Consider the following 19,115-nt stretch of genomic DNA (forward strand, 5'->3'; position numbering starts at 1 on the left):
TGTCAACTGATGATATTCATGTTGATGAAGAATATGGAAGACTAAAATGAATATGGAAAAATATGGAAGCCCTAAAAGCTCCTTCTAAAGGTTCCTATTTCTTGGTATTGATGACCCATTAAATCTGTTATTTGATTCCCTTAACCTTCACTCTAGTCTTCTAAACAAGGAAATCTCATTCTCAATTTCTAAAGTAAAATATACTTAAACATTGATCCTAGTCATTATTTAATGTGTATTCACTATTAGCTCTATAAAGAGGACATACAATATTAACATCTCCCTTCTAACTATATATTTTTCAGAACTGTGACAATATAGTAATTTTTTAAGATATTTATCCTATTGACTCTTGGTCATGTCGAGAAATTAGGTATTTGTTGCTCACTTGAGTAATTCCATAATTCAATATTTTCCACATATAATTAATTGTAATTTGGGGGATAAAACATCAGGGATGATATTCAAGTTACTCCCCTATTTGGCTTCTTCTTTAAATTTGTTTTCTTCTGCTGTGCCATGTACATGCTGGGATCTCTAGAAATAGTTGAGAATGATTTCTTATTGTTGTTTCCCTAAAGAGTTAAGTTTGCTTTCATACTTTTGCAAAAACATGCTTTGCCACTAATTTGGCAGAGCTATATGCATTATTTGACAACAATCTACTGTAATTTTCTTATTTCAAAAACCAATGCCTTTAATTCTAATTTTATGCTCTAATACTTCATAAAATAGTTCCATTTCTCCCATGTAAATTAAATTGGGTCATTTCATTGTTCTGTTTTGCTTGTCAATGTAAGATATTTAAAGAGAGTACATGGACTTCTCGATTCTTCTCAATACATTAAGGACTGTTGTACTTTATTTTGGCTTTAATTCTAACTATCAATCTTTCGTAGTGAAGCAAGTGACCAAATAAAACACAACCACTAAGATTTCATTGAATCCTTGTGTAGTGACAGCACTATTGCTTAAGTCTCCTTTACATTCCTATTCCTTTCACCCACCCAGGAATTCTGGTTACTAGATTGAGATTTGGTATTATACCAACAGTCCATGGGGAAAGAAGTTCTAAGAAGCAACCACATGGAACAACTGCTGATCCTTCTGTAAATCTGTTACTGAGGACACAGATTGTTACATTATAGGACATCTTTGGATAAGGTGATCTTTCTGGTTGTACTACAAAAAATATTTGAATTGAGCAACTGGCTTATTTAAAACAAACTCCATGCCCTTCTTTCCATTAGCTACCAGCAAACCTAGAAGAAAACATGTAGTCCATGTCAACCAAACTCTTAGAATCTTGTGACACATCTTTTATGTACTAACGTCAACTAGGTGTCAGCTTAACTTCCCTATGTTTAATCTTGCCTTCCTCATTCAGTTATTTTTTTGTTTTATTTTTAATTGTGATGGAACATATGTAATGTAAAATTTACCATCTTATCCATTCTTTAAATGCACATTTATTTTGACTTAACTTCATAAATATTCTATAAGCTGCCTTAAAATCTACCTAAAACAGAACATAAATAGATAATAATATAATCACTCATTCTTCAATATTAGGTATTCTGAGATTTTTCTACAATATTTTAATTTTTTGGACCTTGTTATGAACTCTTTTTTATTTGTTAATGGTATGAATGTAACAAATACTGCTTGCCTATCTGAACAAAAATTATCTATGTAGGGAGACAATTCTCCTTGGGTTGTAAACAAGGCATTGACTGGCCTTTGCTCTGAACTATTGTTTCAAAGATGACTGTGTGATAAACAACCTTGGAAGAAAAGGCAAGTCTGCTTATAGGCTTGAAAGATGAAGATAGTGTCTCCCTCTAGACCTATAAACAGGCATGCTTACAATCCATTATAAAACATCTGTATTCTCTAAGCTCAGGATTCCTCTCCTATAATGCAACCTACTGAAATGTGAAGGCTGCACCTGGACTTCTTTGCATTGCTATCTGGGAATTTCAGCTCAAGGAACCAGTACAACAAAAGACTGATACATTGGCTACTGCTGCTGCTATGAGTAAGAAACTGTCCTTTGTCTCTAGCCTTGGAGGTTCAGGTCTTCTACAAGTACCCATGAAACTATGTCATGTTAACTTGTGAGCCTGAAAGTGGGGGAAAACTCAGACCCTTCACAGTGATCAACAATGTATTCTAAGAGATTTTTTGTGAATATCCTTGAAAGTCATTCAGCCTAATCTCCCACTCAGTCAAGAATTTCTTCTACACATCCTGACAGATGGCATTCTAAATATCACTTCAATGATTCCAGTAAAAGGAAACTCTTCTCAAAGCCTACTGCATCACTGGTTATTAAGTCCCTCCTTATCTTGAACTGAACTATCTGTAACTCTATAATACTGGGTTTTGCCAGATCTCATCTGTTTTTACATAGAATAATTATTCTGTTTTCCACATGGCAGGCCTTTGTATCTGAAAGTACTTACTTAGTCTCCACTAATCTTACTTTACTCTCTAAACATATCAATTTCATTCCATATTCTTCACACACTATGTTCTCTAGATCCACTGGACACTCTAGACACAACCCAAAATGGTGGTGATTCCCACTGATGTGTCTATATAGCTAAAGCAGAATTCAGTGGAAATATCATTTATCATTTGAACAGAATGCCTTTGATTCATTTAACATAAATTTTATGTACAGTTTTTGTAGCTCTATCATATTGTCCTATCATGTTTAGCTTGTGATTAGTTAAAATATTCAGACTTTTTCCACATGGCCACACTCAAGCCATGATTATATTTGTAAAACTGATTTTTAGAATCCATAACATAAGATTTTTAACCTGCCCATATCATTTTGAATTTTGCTTCTGTTATCAGTGATATTATTCTTTGTTAGGTAAAATTTATGCCATCTAAAAAATTTATAGGCATCCTTTCAATCTCTTAATCTTAGTCACTAATGGAATTATTATCCACAAAAAGGGCTAAGGACAAGCCATTAAACTTTCATAATAATCTAGACTATACTTCAACAGTACTCATCAGTTGTTCAACAAGTTATAATCTATTGAATGATGCTCTTATCCAGCATAAATATCACCATCTTATCCACAAGGATATAATGCTTTGGCGAAATAAAAATGTTTCATATCCCTGGCATTCTCTAGGTCTACCAACTATTTTTAAAAGAGTATGTCAGCATTTCACTAATATATTAAGAAGAATGTCATTCAGGAGAATGAGTCACCGCTAGTTTACTTTGCTAATGACTAAGCAAGGTAAAGGAAACTGAATTTAGGCATCTTCGCCTAAATAAGAAATTGCTTCCCTGATCCCTAATCTCATAAAAAGACTAAAGCCTTAAGCCCCTGAAGTAGTGATAACTAATGTTCTCACTCACAGATTTCAGGCTTCTGATTGAGATGTAGAAGCAAAACACATCTGTCTCTGGGGCAACAGGTATGAAATTCTCCTGCCTCCATTGCCGCTTTTGGATGTGGTTGGGAAAAGTCTATAATTTTATTGTGGTGATGGTTATAAACTTGTCAAAATGCATCAAACTGTACACTTTAAAACGGTGAATACTACTATATGTAGATTATACCTCAATAAAATTGACTTAAATAAAAATACATTAAAATAAGTTAATTTTCTAAAATTAGAGAATAAATGTAAAGATGTAAAAAAAGAACATGAAATCAATATTGCCTTTAAAAACAAACTGAATTTTGAAATGGTAATAATCACCATTAAAACTTAGGTCTAGAAAGATCTCCCAAGGAACTTGAGTGAAGTAAAGGTATCTATCTTAATCCTTGACTTTAACATTCTGTTTATCAATTTAATGCTTTTTTTGAATCAGTAATTAATCCAAGTCATCCCTACAAAAGAAAAGGACAAAGGCCACAATCATGTTGATAGATCCAGAGGATATTTGAAAAAAAATTAAGCATTTATTTCTGATAATTGGAAAATAATACTTTTTCTCAAATTAATTCATAATCATAATTATCAGTGAAATACTTAAGCATCCCTAGATCACCTCACTTATTTAAATTCCTTTTAAAAAAATTTTAGCCTATGCAGTAAGAGAAGGAAAAAAAAATGTAAATATTGAAAAGCAGTACCAAACTTCATTATTTGCAGATGATGTGAATAAAACTAAATTACTGCAATATTAAAAAACAGAGATACAAAACTAAGTAAATTTAAAATACATATCTAAATGCTAGCAATAAGAAGTTAGGAAGTATAATAGAAAAAATCCCATTCTTATCAGACATACATGTGGTGCTTCTCAAACTTTACTGTGCATACAAATCACCTGAGGGTCTTGTTAAAATGCAGATTGAGTAGGTTTAGGGATCAAGACTTTACAGTTCTAGTGAGCTCCCAGGTGCATGCGCGCACACTCACACACACGAATATTATCAGGTATAATTCTCATCGATAATTTTTAAACTTTAGAATTAATAAGAAATTTATAAAACCTCTATTTTCAAAAAGGTAAAGGAAGGTTAAAATATTACTGGAAGACATAAAAGAATATTTGAATGAAGAGAATGTCAGGTTCCTGGATTGGAAGACAATAGTATAAAAATGTCTATTCTTCCTAAAATTGCTTAATGCCTTTAACACCAATGAAAACCACTAAATGTGGGGGGTTTTGCAACGTTAAAAAATGAAGATTATAAAGTTCATCAAAGAATAAATATGCCATATGAGATTAATTTTTTCACAAAGAGATCATTAGGCAGTTTTTTCCCTTCCAGAGATTAATGACAAGAATTAAAGAGCAGAAGCAAGAAGAACTACAATCCTGCAGCCTGTGGAATGAAAACCACATTCACAGAAAGATAGACAAAATGAAAAGGCAGAGAGCTATGTACCACATGAAGGAACAAGATAAAACCCCAGAAAAATAACTAAATGAAATGGAGCTAGGCAACCTTTCAGAAAAAGAATTCAGAATAATGATAGTGAAGATGATCCAGGACCTTGGAAACATAATGGAGGCAAAGATCAAGGAGATGCAAGAAAGGTTTAACAAAGACAGAGAAGAATTAAAGAACAAACACCAAGAAGAATTAAATAACAAACAAACAGAGATGAACAATACAATAAATGAAAAGAAAAATACACTAGCAGAATAACTGAGGCAGAAGAACGGATAAGTGTGCTGAAAGACAGAATGGGGGAATCCACTGCCATGGAACAGAATAAAGAAAGAAGAATAAAAAGAAATGAAGACAGCCTAAGAGACCTCTGGGACAACATTAAACACACCAACATTCACATTATAGAGGTCCCAGAAGGAGAAGAAAGAGAGAAAGGACCCGAGAAAATACTTGAAGAGATTATAGTCGAAAACTTCCCTAACATGGGAAAGGAAATAACCACCCAAGTCCAGGAAGCACAGAGAGTCCCAGGTAGGATAAACCCAAGGAGAAACACATCGAGACACATAGTAATCAAACGGACAAAAATTAAAGACAAAGAAAAAATATTGAAAGCAGCAAGGGAAAAATGACAAATAACATACAAGGGAACTCCCATAAGGTTAACAGCTGATTTCTCAGAAGAAACTCTACAAGCCAGAAGGGAGTGGCATGATATATTTAAAGTGATGAAAGCGAAGAAACTACAACCAAGATTACTCTACTGGCAAGGATCTCATTCATATCCTTCGGAGAAATCAAAAACTTTACAGACAAGCAAAAGCTAAGAGAATTCAGCACCACCAAACCAGCTCTACAACAAATGCTAAAGGAACTTCTCTAAGTGGGAAACACAAGAGAAGAAAAGGACCTACAAAAAAAAAAAAAACCCCAAAACAACTATGAAAATGGTAACAGGAACATACATAGTGATAATTACCTTAAATGTAAATGGATTAAATGCTCCAACCAAAAGACACAGGCTCGCTGAATGGATACAAAAACAAGACCCATATATATGCTGTCTACAAGAGACCCATTTCAGACCTAGGGACACATAACAGACTGAAAGTGAGGGGATGGAAAAAGATATTCCATGCAAGTGGAAATCAAAAGAAAGCTGGAGTAGCCATACTCATATCAGATAAAAGAAACGTTAAAATAAAGACAATTACAAGAGACAAAGAAGGACACTACATAATTATCAAGGTATCAATCCAAGAAGAAGATATAACAATTATAAATATATATGCACCTAACATAGGAGCACCTCAATACATAAGGCAAATGCTAACACCTATAAATCGGGAATCGACAGTAACACAATAATAGTGGGGGTCTTTAACACCTCACTTACACCAATGGACAGATCATCCAGACAGAAAATTAATAATGCAGAGTGTCATACAGGAAACAATAGCTTTAAATGACACAACAGACCAGATAGATTTAATTGATATTTATAGGACATTCCACCCAAAGACAACAGATTACACTTTGTTCTCAAGCGCACAAAAAATATTCTCCAGGATAGATCACATCTTGGGTCTCAAATCAAGCCTTGGTAAACACAAGAAAATTGAAACCATATCAAGCATCTTTTCCAACCACAACGCTATGAGATTAGAAATCAATTATAGGGGAAAAAAATGTAAAAAACACATACACATGGAGGCTAAACAATACCTTACTAAATAACCAAGAGATCACTGAAGAAATCAAAGAGGAAATCAAAAAATACCAGAGACAAATGACAGTGAAAACACGACGATCCAAAACCTATGGGACACAGCAAAAGCAGTTCTAAGAGGGAAGTTTATAGCAACACAATCCTACCTCACGAAACAAGAAAAATCTCAAATAAACAATCTGACCTTACACCTGAAGGAACTAGAAAAAGAAGAACAAACAAAACCCAAAGTTAGTAGAAGGAAAGAAATCATAAAGATCAGAGTAGAAATAAATGAAACAGAAACAAAGAAAACAATAGTAAAGATGAATAAAACTAAAAGCTGGTTCTTTGAGAAGATAAACAAAATTGATAAACCTTTAGCCAGACTCATCAAGAAAAAAAGGGAGAGGAATCAAACCAGTAAAATTAGAAATGAAAAAGGAGAAGTTACAACAGACACCAGAGAAATACAAAGCATCCTAAGAAACTACTACAAGCAACTCTATGCCAATAAAATGGACAACCTGGAAGAAATGGACAAATTCTTAGAAAGGTATGACCTTCCAAGACAGAACCAGGAAGAAATAGAAAATATGAACAGACCAACCACAAGTAATGAATTTGAAACTGTGATCAAAAATCTTCCAACAAACAAAAGTCCAGAACCAGATGGCTTCACAGGTGAATTCTATCAAACATTTAGAGAAGAGCTAACACCCATCCTTCTCAAACTCTTCCAAAAACTTGCAGAGGAAGGAACACTCCCAAACTCATTCTATGAGGCCACCATCACCCTGATACCAAAACCAGACAAAGATACTACAAAAAAATAAAATAACAGACCAGTATCACTCATGAATATAGATGCAAAAATCCACAACAAAATACTAGCAAACAGAATCCAACAACACATTAAAAGGATCATACACCATGATCAGGTGGGATTTATCCCAGGGATGCAAGGATTCTTCAATATACACAAATCAATCAATGTGATACACCATATCAACAAACTGAAGAAGAAAAACCATGATTATCTCAATAGATGCAGAAAAAGCTTTTGACAAAATTCAACTCCCATTTATGATAAAAACTCTCCAGAAAGTGGGCATGGAGGGAATCTACCTCAACATAATAAAGGCCGTACATGACAAACCCACAGCAAACATCATTCTCAATGGTGAAAAACTGAGAGCATTTCCTCTAAGATCAGGAACAACACAAGGATGTCCACTCTCACCACTATTATTCAACATAGTTTTGGAAGTCCTAGCCACGGCAATCAGAGAAGAAAAAGAAATAAAAGGAATACAAATTGGAAAAGAAGAAGTAAAACTGTCACTGCTTGCAGATGACATGATACTATACATAGAGAATCCTAAAAATGCCACCAGAAAACTAATAGAGCTAATCAATGAATTTGGTAAAGTTGCAGGATACAAAATTAATGCACAGAAATCTCTTGCATTCCTATACACTAACAATGAAAGATCAGAAAGAGAAATTAAGGAAACAATTCCATTCACCATTGCAACAAAAAGAATAAAATATCTAGGAATAAACCTACCTAAGGAGGTAAAAGACCTGTACTCAGAACACTATAAGACACTGATGAAAGAAATCAAAGATGACAGAAACAGATGGAGAGATATACCATGTTCTGGGATTAGAAGAATCAATATTGTGAAAATGATTATACTACCCAAAGCAATCTACAGATTAAGTGCAATCCCTATCAAACTACCAATGGCATTTTTCACAGAACTAGAACAAAAAAATCTTAAAATTTGTATGGAAACACAAAGGCCCCGAATAGCAAAAGCAATCTTGAAGGAAAAAAACGGAGCTGGAGGAATCAGACTCCCTGACTTCAGACTATACTACAAAGCTACAGTAATCAAGACAATATGGTACTGGCACAAAAACAGAAATATAGATCAATGGAACAGGATAGAAAGCCCAGAGGTAAATCCATACACCTATGGTCAACTAATCTATGACAAAGGAGGCAAGGATATATGCTGGAGAAAAGACAGTCTCTTCAATAACTGGTGCTGGGAAAACTGGACAGCTACATGTGAAAGAATGAAATTAGAACACTCCCTAACACCATACAGAAAAATAAGCTCAAAATGGATTAAAAACCTAAATGTAAGACCGGACACTATAAAACTCTTAGAGGAACACATAGGAAGAACAGTCTTTGACATAAATCACAGCAGGATTTGTTTTGACCCACCTCCCAGAGTAATGGAAATAAAAACAAAAATAAACAAATGGAACCTAATGAAACTTAAAAACAGCAAAGGAAACCATAAACAAGACGAAAAGACAACCCTCAGAATGGGAAGAAATATTTGCAAATGAGACAACAGACAAAGGATTAATCTCCAAAATGTACAAACAGCTCATGGAGCTCAATATCATAAAAACAAACAATTCAATTAAAAAATGGGCAGAGACCTAAATAGACATTTCACCAAAGAAGACATACAGATGGCCAAGAGGCACATGAAAAGCTGCTCAACATCACTAATTATTAGAGAAATGCAAATCAAAACTACAATAAGGTATCACCTCACACCGGTCAGAATGGCCATCATCAAAAAATCTACAAACAGTAAATGCTGGAGAGGGTATGGAAAAAAGTGAACCCTCTTGCACTGTTGGTGAGAATGTAAATGGATACAGCCACTATGGAGAACAGTATGGAGGTTCCTTAAAAAACTAAAAATAGAATTACCATATGATCCAGCAATCCCACTACTGGGCATATACCCAGAGAAAACCGTAATTCAAAAAGAGTCATGTACCACCATGTCCATTGCAGCACTATTTACAATAGCCAGGACATGGAAGCAACCTAAATGCCCATCGACAGATGAATGGAAAAAGAAGGTGTGGTACATGTATACAACGGAACATTACTCAGCCATAAAAAGGAACGAAATTGGGTCATTTGTAGAGACGTGGATGGACCTAGAGACTGTCATACAGAATGAAGTAAGTCAGAAAGAGAAAAACAAATATCGTATATTAACACATATATGTGGAATCTAGAAAAATGGCACAGATGAACCAGTTTGCAAGGCAGAAATTTAGACACAGATGTAGAGAACAAACGTCTGGACACCAAGGGGGGAAAGTGGGTGGGGGGGGTGGGATGAACTGGGAGATTGGGATTGACATATATACACTAATATGTATAAAATAGATAACTAATAAGAACCTGCTGTATAAAAAATAAATAAGATAAAATTCAAAAAAAAAGGGTATGTCATTTTAGAAAGCATTGAATAAACCAATAAAAGGATAAAAACTAGGCTTTACAATCAGCACTAGCATTTTCATGCCAAATATCTAACTGGGCATATTATAATCACACAGTGAATGCTGCAATAATTATAAGGGAGCCAAAAGTAATAAACTGCCAAATATAATATCTCATCTCAAATTTCTAAACTTCCTTTTATAGGTAGACCTCCACCTGTCAGGGTAGACTGGGTCCTGGCCTTTTTGGTCCCTCTTCTGAAGCTGTGATTTACGTGGCTTAGTATAGGGTGGTGTTATGGTTTAAGAGAGCCTAGTCTAGTTTAGCAATAGTGATTTCTAAACTCATGTCCTCTAATGTATTTCTTCAGCACCAAAGAAAGGACTTGTAATTACAAGCAATTTTTTAAAAATCTATTCTTTTTAAAAATTACACTGAAACAGTGTTTATCTCATCAACCCTCACTACCCACAAAAATCTCCTCCTCCACCAAGGCCACTTTGATCATTCCTCCTCTCCCTCCTCCCTCTATTGTATTAAACCCCTCTCTCACACTCCTCCTGCCCACCATACCCCATCCTTTTCTTCAGCCTAAACCATTTTTATCAAAAGAACATGTCCGGCAAAGCGAGATTCTTTGGAGAATAGCATAGCAAAACCAAAATACCACATCATGGGCAAAGAGATGTCAAAGACAAGAAATGGTCATTCAGTAAGGATTTTGTCTCATCACATTTGCAGACATTTGCTAAAAATGCATAAGTGAATAAAGATTACAAAGTAAAAGGAAAGAATTAGCTTTCTTTTTGTGGAAGAAAAAGTTCTGGTCAGAGTCGGAAGACCCAGGCCCCTAGACAGAGCACTGTTCTTTTCACTCTGATCTAATTTTACAAGGAAGACCCAGGCCCCTAGACAGAGCACTGTTCTTTTCACTCTGATCTAATTTTACAAGATTACTTTTACACGGATAAAATACACAAAATGCTTTATAAACATACTTTTTTCTGAATTAATATAAAGTATTAGTAGTAGATATTAATAGTTCAGTATGGATGTGGAATAAACTTACGTAATAGGCTTTAAATTTCCAATATTTTAATCAGAAATCAACAAAGCAAATGGTCTGTGTTCTTGGGAGATTAATGTATTCATTTGTATAAATTACTAGTCATAGAATGCAGTAAAACTTTACTAACTCAGGCCCCGCTAATTCAGAAATCATCATAGAGAAGGAGTAAGGTAAAATATGAAGTGCTGTAGCTAGAGATGGGAAACATAATAATAAACTTGAAGCAGCATTGCAACTAACTAGTTTATGATTTTAGAGAGATCCCTTAGCCTCTCTGGATTCTGTTCACTTGTGTTTAAAGTGAGCTGAATTATTCAGTCAATCCATCTCATCGTCATATAATTCTATGATTCTATGTACGTCAGATAGATGCTTCTTTTTTTACTTTATTCTTTCTATAAGCAATGTTTCTAGGAATGGAATTATTCTTGTCTGCATTTTTTTTAGTCTGGAGTTCATGAATAGCCTTAAGGGGTCACATGAATTACCTAAATTTGGGCAACCATGTTTATGTGCATTTTTCTGGACAGAGATCCATAGCTTTCATCCGATTCTCAAAAAGCTCTGTGAACCTCCCCAGAAAAGATTAAGAACCACTTACTTCAATAATGAACTAAATCCAAGTGATTCTCAGCAACTTGTAAAAACAGGCTCACAAAAAGATTGCTTAATAATCCTGTGTTGGTTCTGTAACATTTGTATCTTACATCAATAACACAACACTCTATTATGATATAAGCTACACCTTAAACTTTAACTAATGGCTGTCTCCTCATTCGGTGATGAATCATGGTCTATATCTGTCTAGTTCACCTCATTATATCAAATGCCTTGAACAGTGCCTGGTTCTCAGTGAAGCAAGGAAGAGGAATGGCTGCCAGTTTATCTCTAGAGGAAGAGGGCAGCTATGGAGTGATCATCATCTCATCTGAGCTTGAAGTGAGACTGCAGAACTCTGAGATAATGAAAAAATCAGCAAGCAAGGATAGATAATGTTATCCAAAAGTCAAGCCTTGTAATTTCAATAAAAGAAAATGGAAACCCAAAGTGAACAAGGGTCTTACCAAAAGTGGCAAGTTCAGGACCAGATTCCTTACCCTATGGTACAGGGCTCCTTCCATTCCACTACATTGTCCAGCTGGGGGAAGACACAGAACCCAATGTGGAGTGCAAACAAACATGTCACCCAAATTCCAGTTCCTTTCTTTTAACTGAAATTCAGCAGCTAACAATCTCCTCCTTCATTATAGGTAGACGTACCCATAAATATGTCTACCTGTGATCTTTGCCTGATGTATTAATATATAACAAACAAAATAACACCACATCTTATATGTAATATAAGTTGGATTCAAATTTGTTGCCATTGTTATATCTATAAAAGTTAGCCTGTGTTATAAATAAAATTGCTTTTATCATGCAAACTTAATTTTTCAATAATGCTTGTTTATTTGTCTTAACTGACAATTACAGGAAGAAAAATGATCCATTTACTAGTTATCTTTTAAAATATATAGAATATAAAATTGAATGAATGTTATTTCATTCCTATACACTTCTGGTAATTGACTTTCAAAAGCTTAATAACATTTGCGTTTCTTTTATCTTTTCAGGAGCATTGTTTTAAACCCAGCCTATTTCCGAAATCACCTTCGTCAGGCAACAGTGTTTAGATGTCTGGAGAGATATTCAGAAGCTGCCCGGTATGTTTGTTATAACTTTTGTGAAGACTTATTTAGAGTTAAACTAATTTTATTCTCAGCTTCTGGTAATAGTGTAATAGAACTTTCCATTTCTCACATGGAATATGATTTTACCGGAATTATTGTCTTATAAACGTCAAACCAACAATTATTGACTATCTTTTTCTTTAATTAAAGCCATTCTGTGTTCATAGCTCTTAGTAAAATTCAAACTTTCCAGCCATGAGGTCACTGATAATGATGGGAAAACTTCCAGGGAAGATTAGAAATGAACTTGACCTCTTGCTCTCAAGTACATTCCTGATCCTGGTTGTAAGGACACAGTTTTGTGGCCATCTCTTTCTTGAGTTCTGGAAATAAAATCCAACCCACATAAAAAGGATACCAGCAGCCCATTTCTAGAGAAGACGGCATCAGTTATAACACCAAAGGTTGTTAGAGGTGTCCTAAAGTATTGTCTCTTGGACCCACAATATGTTTCATAAAAACCTGGTGAAGAAGCTCCTGATATTCTCATCCCCAGAACCTAGACTTACGGCAAAGAATTGCAAGATTTGTGCAACAGCCTCAATGCTACACTCAGAATTCCTTTGCACCTGTGACAACCAATGCTTTTTATTCCTGAGTCAAGATCATCATATCAGACTCCCCTTCTCTTTGATAAATTCTCTCAAAGAATTTTCTTCATCTCTCAATGTATAGGTACCTATTGTTTCTTACCCTTCCACTTTACCACCCCAGGAATTTATCAAGAAAGTGTGAGTGGTTTCTATACATACTCCAACCATAACTCCTAGGGAGAAATCCACAGTAATAGGAATGGGGAGCCTAGGTTGCTGGTGGTTACTATCTCTAGAACATTTGCAAATAACACTTTCTTGGAAAATGAAGTTTAAGAAATTTAAATAGATAATAGAATGATTCCATAAAATTGATACTATGAGTTTGACATGAATTCCATTTTATAAGATGGTCTTAGGAATTACTTGAACTCAATTAAACGATGGATATGGAAGGCAGAATTAATCTCAACTACTCTCACTTTGCAGTCAAACAACCAATATGCCACAATATCTATTTACCTGTGTGTTAGTGCCCACTTTTAAAAATTAGAATAGGTCTCTATCAATCTCGTTTTTACATTCTATTTTTCCTTATACTCTTTTCCTGAATGTTTTATCTTACATTACCCACATACGACGTCTTCCTATTTTTTTTTTTTTATTAGCCCTACTTTTCATTTTGTCTACTGGGTTGTCCCTGTGGCTTACTCTCTTCCCACACACACTATGCGAATGAGAAGGAATTTAAGCGATGATAGTAAGCTTCCTTCTGTCCCACACTTTGTAAAGGTCACTAGCTACAAATGAAGCTAATAAGCTCAGCATAAACAGATACAGTTATCTGTAAAATAGTTTTCTTTAAGAGGTGGTTCACTAATGTGTCTTCTGACTCTAATCAAAAGATAATAGGAGAAAGCTAGATGCAACTTCAGAACTAGATTGTAACTAGTTAAAACTGCTAGTAGTGTGCTGGGTTAGCTTGTACAGACTCTAGAGAGCCCACTGTTAAATATTCAGGAATATTGGGAGAGCCAGTTGTTAACTGTAGGAGAAATTAGCATTGCTGGGAGAATTTACACTATGGAAACTGGCAAATGCTACAAACCCAGGATTTTGGAGTTTGGGGGAGAGCCAGATACCAGTAGATCATTGACTATAACTTAATTGTATCAGCCTAACTGCTTGAGTTAAAGTGGTGATGAAAATTCTTTATGGTTCCTAAAATAAATGAATAAACAATGAGAACTTGAAAATTAGGAATTTGTCAGTACCTACCATGTAATATTGGCACTAAATATCCATTTACCTTGACATGTATATCCCTGAAGTGCAATAAGTGTATCTGTGTAATATCATTTGATGACTAACTTGACAATGATCCTTGAGAAAATTCCTGATAATTGTTGGCTATACTGGTGTGGACTTTCCAAAAGAGAAGCAGATACAAGTGTTTTTCATCTTGGTTTCCTTGGCAATTACAATCCTTAATACAGAGTATTAGTCATCCTCTTTTCCCCTCAAGGGAAAGAATACTATGAACCACGAACACGAATATCTTAGTGTCTCTTAGCTATTTGATTTCTAGTGTAAAACACTAAACACAAATCAATGTATTAAGCATTCATATTTATCAATCAATTGCTTGGATACTTAGGTAGTTTGGTTCAGGTCTCTTACAAGCACATTATATTAAAACTAATTGAAAAAGCCCACATATCAAGGTTATTTCCTCTAAGAAGCCAATCAGTCATGTTTCTGAGATTGAGAAGCACCTACTAAAGAATGCCACTACCATGTAACTTAGGAAGTCTTAAAACCATGATTCCCAGTGAAGTAGATCATCTTCCATCTGGTCCAAGACCATTTACAACCAGTCCCTGGAAACTGGGTTATCTAAAATTTTCTGAGCCTAACCAGCTCTATCCAGTAAGGAATACATAGAGAACAGTCCAGAAAAGATTTCTAGGACAGCTTCACAAAATCCCAGATTCTCAACCAGAGAGGCTATAGGAAATGTGATTAAATAGAGGGTATCAGTCAATGGGCGTATTGACTGATTACGACAGGTATTACGACAATGGGCAGATCCTTTTATTTTATTGGTCAATATCTTTTCAGAAACATCATACCAGAAGAAAGAGCCCGAACATATAAATGGTAGGAAGCTGAATAAAAATAAGGATATTTAATTTTGATATAGGCTCTGCAGGGATGCTGGTCACCCTTGAGAAGACACCTGGCACCAGTTAAATTGATGAAATCACATTTTCATACCATAAATCTAAGTTCAGATTACTGTAACCCCCACAAGAAACAGCCAACCTGTGAGGCCTTACCTGAAATAGCCAGTAGCCTAGCTCTTTAACATTGCTCTGTTTCCTTGCCTATAAAAGTGTACGTGTTGAGGGCTTCCCTGGTGGCGCAGTGGTTGGGAGTCTGCCTGCCAGTGCAGGGGACACGGGTTCGAGCCCTGGTCTGGGAAGATCCCACATGCCGCGGAGCAACTAGGCCCGTGAGCCACAACTACTGAGCCTGCGCGTCTGGAGCTTGTGCTCTGCAACAAGAGAGGCCGCAATAATGAGAGGCCCACGCACCGCGATGAAGAGTGGCCCCCACTTGCCGCAACTGGAGAAAGCCCTTGCACAGAAACGAAGACCCAACACAGCCAAAAATAAATAAATAAATAAATAAATAAATAAATAAAATTAAAAAAAATAAAATAAAATAAAGGAATTCCTTGGGGGAAAAAAAAAGTGTACATGTTGAAATAAAATGTTCTTGCTCAAATCTGTCCCTCCTCCAACACACACACACACACGCACGCGCACACACACACACACACACACACACATTTGGCCTACTTTCATAAGAAAGATGATAAGCCAAGAAACAATACGCAGAGATGTAAAAAAGCATACAAACAAAAGTCAAGACTATTTTATGAAGGAACTAATAACTTGATAATACGAACAGCACAATGTCTTTCATCTCTGTATGCTCACTGACTAGCACAGGCCTTGGCACAAACCAAGTTTGGGGTTTACAAATTAAACTAGCTAGTTTCTGAGTTTGTGATTACTAACCATTTAGCTGCATCAGTAAGGAGATATTACATGAAATTCTCGGTACAACCCTGGTTGAAAAGTAAATATTAAGAGTATGCACATAGTAGTAAAGTCATGTGATAGGGTCATGCCTCCTACAGTGAAGTTTCATGAGGCAAAAAAATAGATGACATTGCACCGAATCTTTATTTAAGACCACTCTGTGTAAGAGGAAGCAAACAGAAGGTAACACTAAGCGAGAAAACACAACAAAGCCTCTTTATCCATCACTAAGGAAGAATTAGCTGTGTGTTTCTACATACGTGAACTAGACCAGGAGACACTAGAGCAGGAGTAACACATTCAAATGCTTACAAAGCCCACGCATATGGTGTGTGAATTATAAGATAAAAGGGTGTTGTATGAACTACAGAAGACTGGAGCTCACTAACTAGAGTGACTGTACAATTTCTCTCTCAGACTGAACACTGTGAGAGTGAAAGTGGGCACATTTAAGAATTATACTAGGAAAACAGGCATAAACCAGGACTATCATTAGCACACTGGCCATATGGTCACCCTACCACTGGCCCTTCTGAAGGGAGTAGCCTTATTCACGTCCAGCTAATGCTGCTGTATAGAAACATAGGTTCAGTGTTGCAGATTTTTCAAGAAATAGTATAATAATTCAGAGCTTTCCAAGAAATTTCTTGACTTCTAAATGTTGGCAATCACTTCAAGTTTTTCAAACACGGTGTCATCATAAGAAAGCTGAAGTAGTCCCATTCATGAAAATGTAATTCTCTGAAGAATCAATTGGCCAGGTGACCAATTTGCAAAATTCACCAAATTTCAAGTTTACTAGAACCTTACTTTAAGAAATAATCTTACTGACAAATTAATATGAATACATTTTCTTATGTACATATTCCTCATGAATACATTCAGCAAATCTTGTTAATTTTTGAAAATTTTCAGTTTTTAAAAGCTATGGTTATAGGGCTTCCCTGGTGGCGCAGTGGTTAAGAATCCACCTGCCATGTGCTCCGCAACAAGAGAGGCCCGCGCACCGCAATGAAGAGTGGCCCCCGCTTGCCACAACTAGAGAAAGCCCTCGCACAGAAACGAAGACCCAACACAGCCAAAAATAAACAAATAAATAAATAAATTTATAAAAAAAAAAAAATAGCATCTGATCAGGCAGTGTTCTCCAGAGAAAGCGACCCAACAGAAGATGCCCATGTACGTGTGTATAAATATGTGTGTGTGTGTGTATATGTTTAAAGAAAAAAAAAAAGCTATGGTTATAGAATGATTTATTCTCATAAATATGTTCTTCTTGTGTGTATGATTATTACTCTACTGTTCTTGAATATTCTATGACTATTTTCTTCTTATTAACATAACCAAAATTTTAATTTGGAAGTTTAACAATTTATACTAATTTCTTTCTCATATTTTAAAAGCCATTTTTTTTGTTTTTAACATTTCATCATTTTTAAGATCCATTCCCCAATTTTTGGAGAGTGAGCAAATTTGCCTGTGTGATCAAATGTATTTTTAACTGTTTATAGCATTTACAACAACTTGTATTTAATGAGGAGACTTTAATAGCATTCTACTTTATCTCCTGAAGCTAGAAAAAGCCAAGATAGGGAAAATGAACAGTGAGCAACACAGCACAATCTGGGCTGTGGATCCCACAGAGGGGAGACTGAAGAACAGAAAGAAACTGTAGGCTGCAGAACCCTGGAGCCCTGGCTCCTTCGAATCCATCTGTAGGATTAATACAAATTTTTTAAAGAGTTAAAATAAGCTGTCTTAGTAAATAAGCATATTTATAAATTTAACAAATTGGTCATTTGACAAACTCATCATCTGATGAATTGATTGGGAGCCAACAGAAGGCTGTGGGCCACAGCATCAGATTTGAAGCTGGGAAGTCAAGTCCTCTCTCCAGCTCTAAAGGAATGCTGGAGTTGAATTCCTCAACAGTAAAGGCTGAGCTTCCTCCTACCAGCATGAGGATTCCTTCCCACATCAAAGTTTGTGCAAGGCCAGTTGGGGGAAGATTTTAGTCTAAAAACAGCAGTCCACTGTTAGAAAAAGGTGTTACCTTACAGAGTTCAACAGCTTTAGTTTACTATCTACAACAAATCTGTTCTGCTCTATATTTTGAAATAATATTATTTAGTGCCGTGTAATGTATGTAATATTGTGAGAAATAGAGTAAATAATACAATATGTAGTATAAAATTTTTTTAATCTTTGCCCTGCTTAAAGTACTGCACTAAATGACACACTGGATTTCGGAGCTATTGTATATTACATGTGCTTTTCAGGATTAAAAAAACAAATTGGTGAGATGCCACCAAGTTGTATCTGTCTGCTTGTTAATACACTAAGAATTTTCTCCCTCATAGTTATTTCTCAGCTTTGCCTCTCTCACGCTTGACCTCTGACAGTGCCTTTCAGTTCACTCCTATTTTATCATTTTGGCTACCTGCCATTCCCATCCTCCTTCTCTGCACTTGCCTTTTTTTCTTGTTTCATGACGCTTACCTTTTCTGAAAAAAATAAAAGTCCCTTCTTTGTCCCCTTGCTTCTGGTCATTAATAAGCCATTCTCCAAGCATCTCATTCATTCTGTAAGACTTTGACTTTCCTTGGTAATTGCCATTGTTTTAACTAATTAGTGGTTACATTTGTTTTTGCTTTATCTTATTTTTGATACTCTGAGACAAATTAGAATATTTGAATTTTCAAGAAATCTGCTCTATGGATGAATGTACAATGAAAATCTCAAACAATAAATTCCTTAAAACACAGATTCTTTTAGAAATGAATTGTCAGCTATGGCTAAGGTGTG

General features: G+C 35.4%; 1 protein-coding gene across 1 annotated transcript in view; it reads left to right on the forward strand.

The window, feature by feature from the left end:
* The window catches only part of SPATA16 (spermatogenesis associated 16), a 232,567-nt gene that overhangs the window by 83,999 nt on the left and 129,453 nt on the right, over positions 1-19,115 (forward strand). The window contains exon 3 of the mRNA XM_061193423.1: positions 12,551-12,640. Coding sequence (XP_061049406.1) covers positions 12,551-12,640 — 90 coding nt within the window. The remainder of the gene's footprint in view (positions 1-12,550; positions 12,641-19,115) is intronic.

Source organism: Eubalaena glacialis, chromosome 6, assembly GCF_028564815.1.
Source record: "Eubalaena glacialis isolate mEubGla1 chromosome 6, mEubGla1.1.hap2.+ XY, whole genome shotgun sequence".
In the NCBI taxonomy this organism is placed as follows: Eukaryota; Metazoa; Chordata; class Mammalia; order Artiodactyla; family Balaenidae; genus Eubalaena; species Eubalaena glacialis.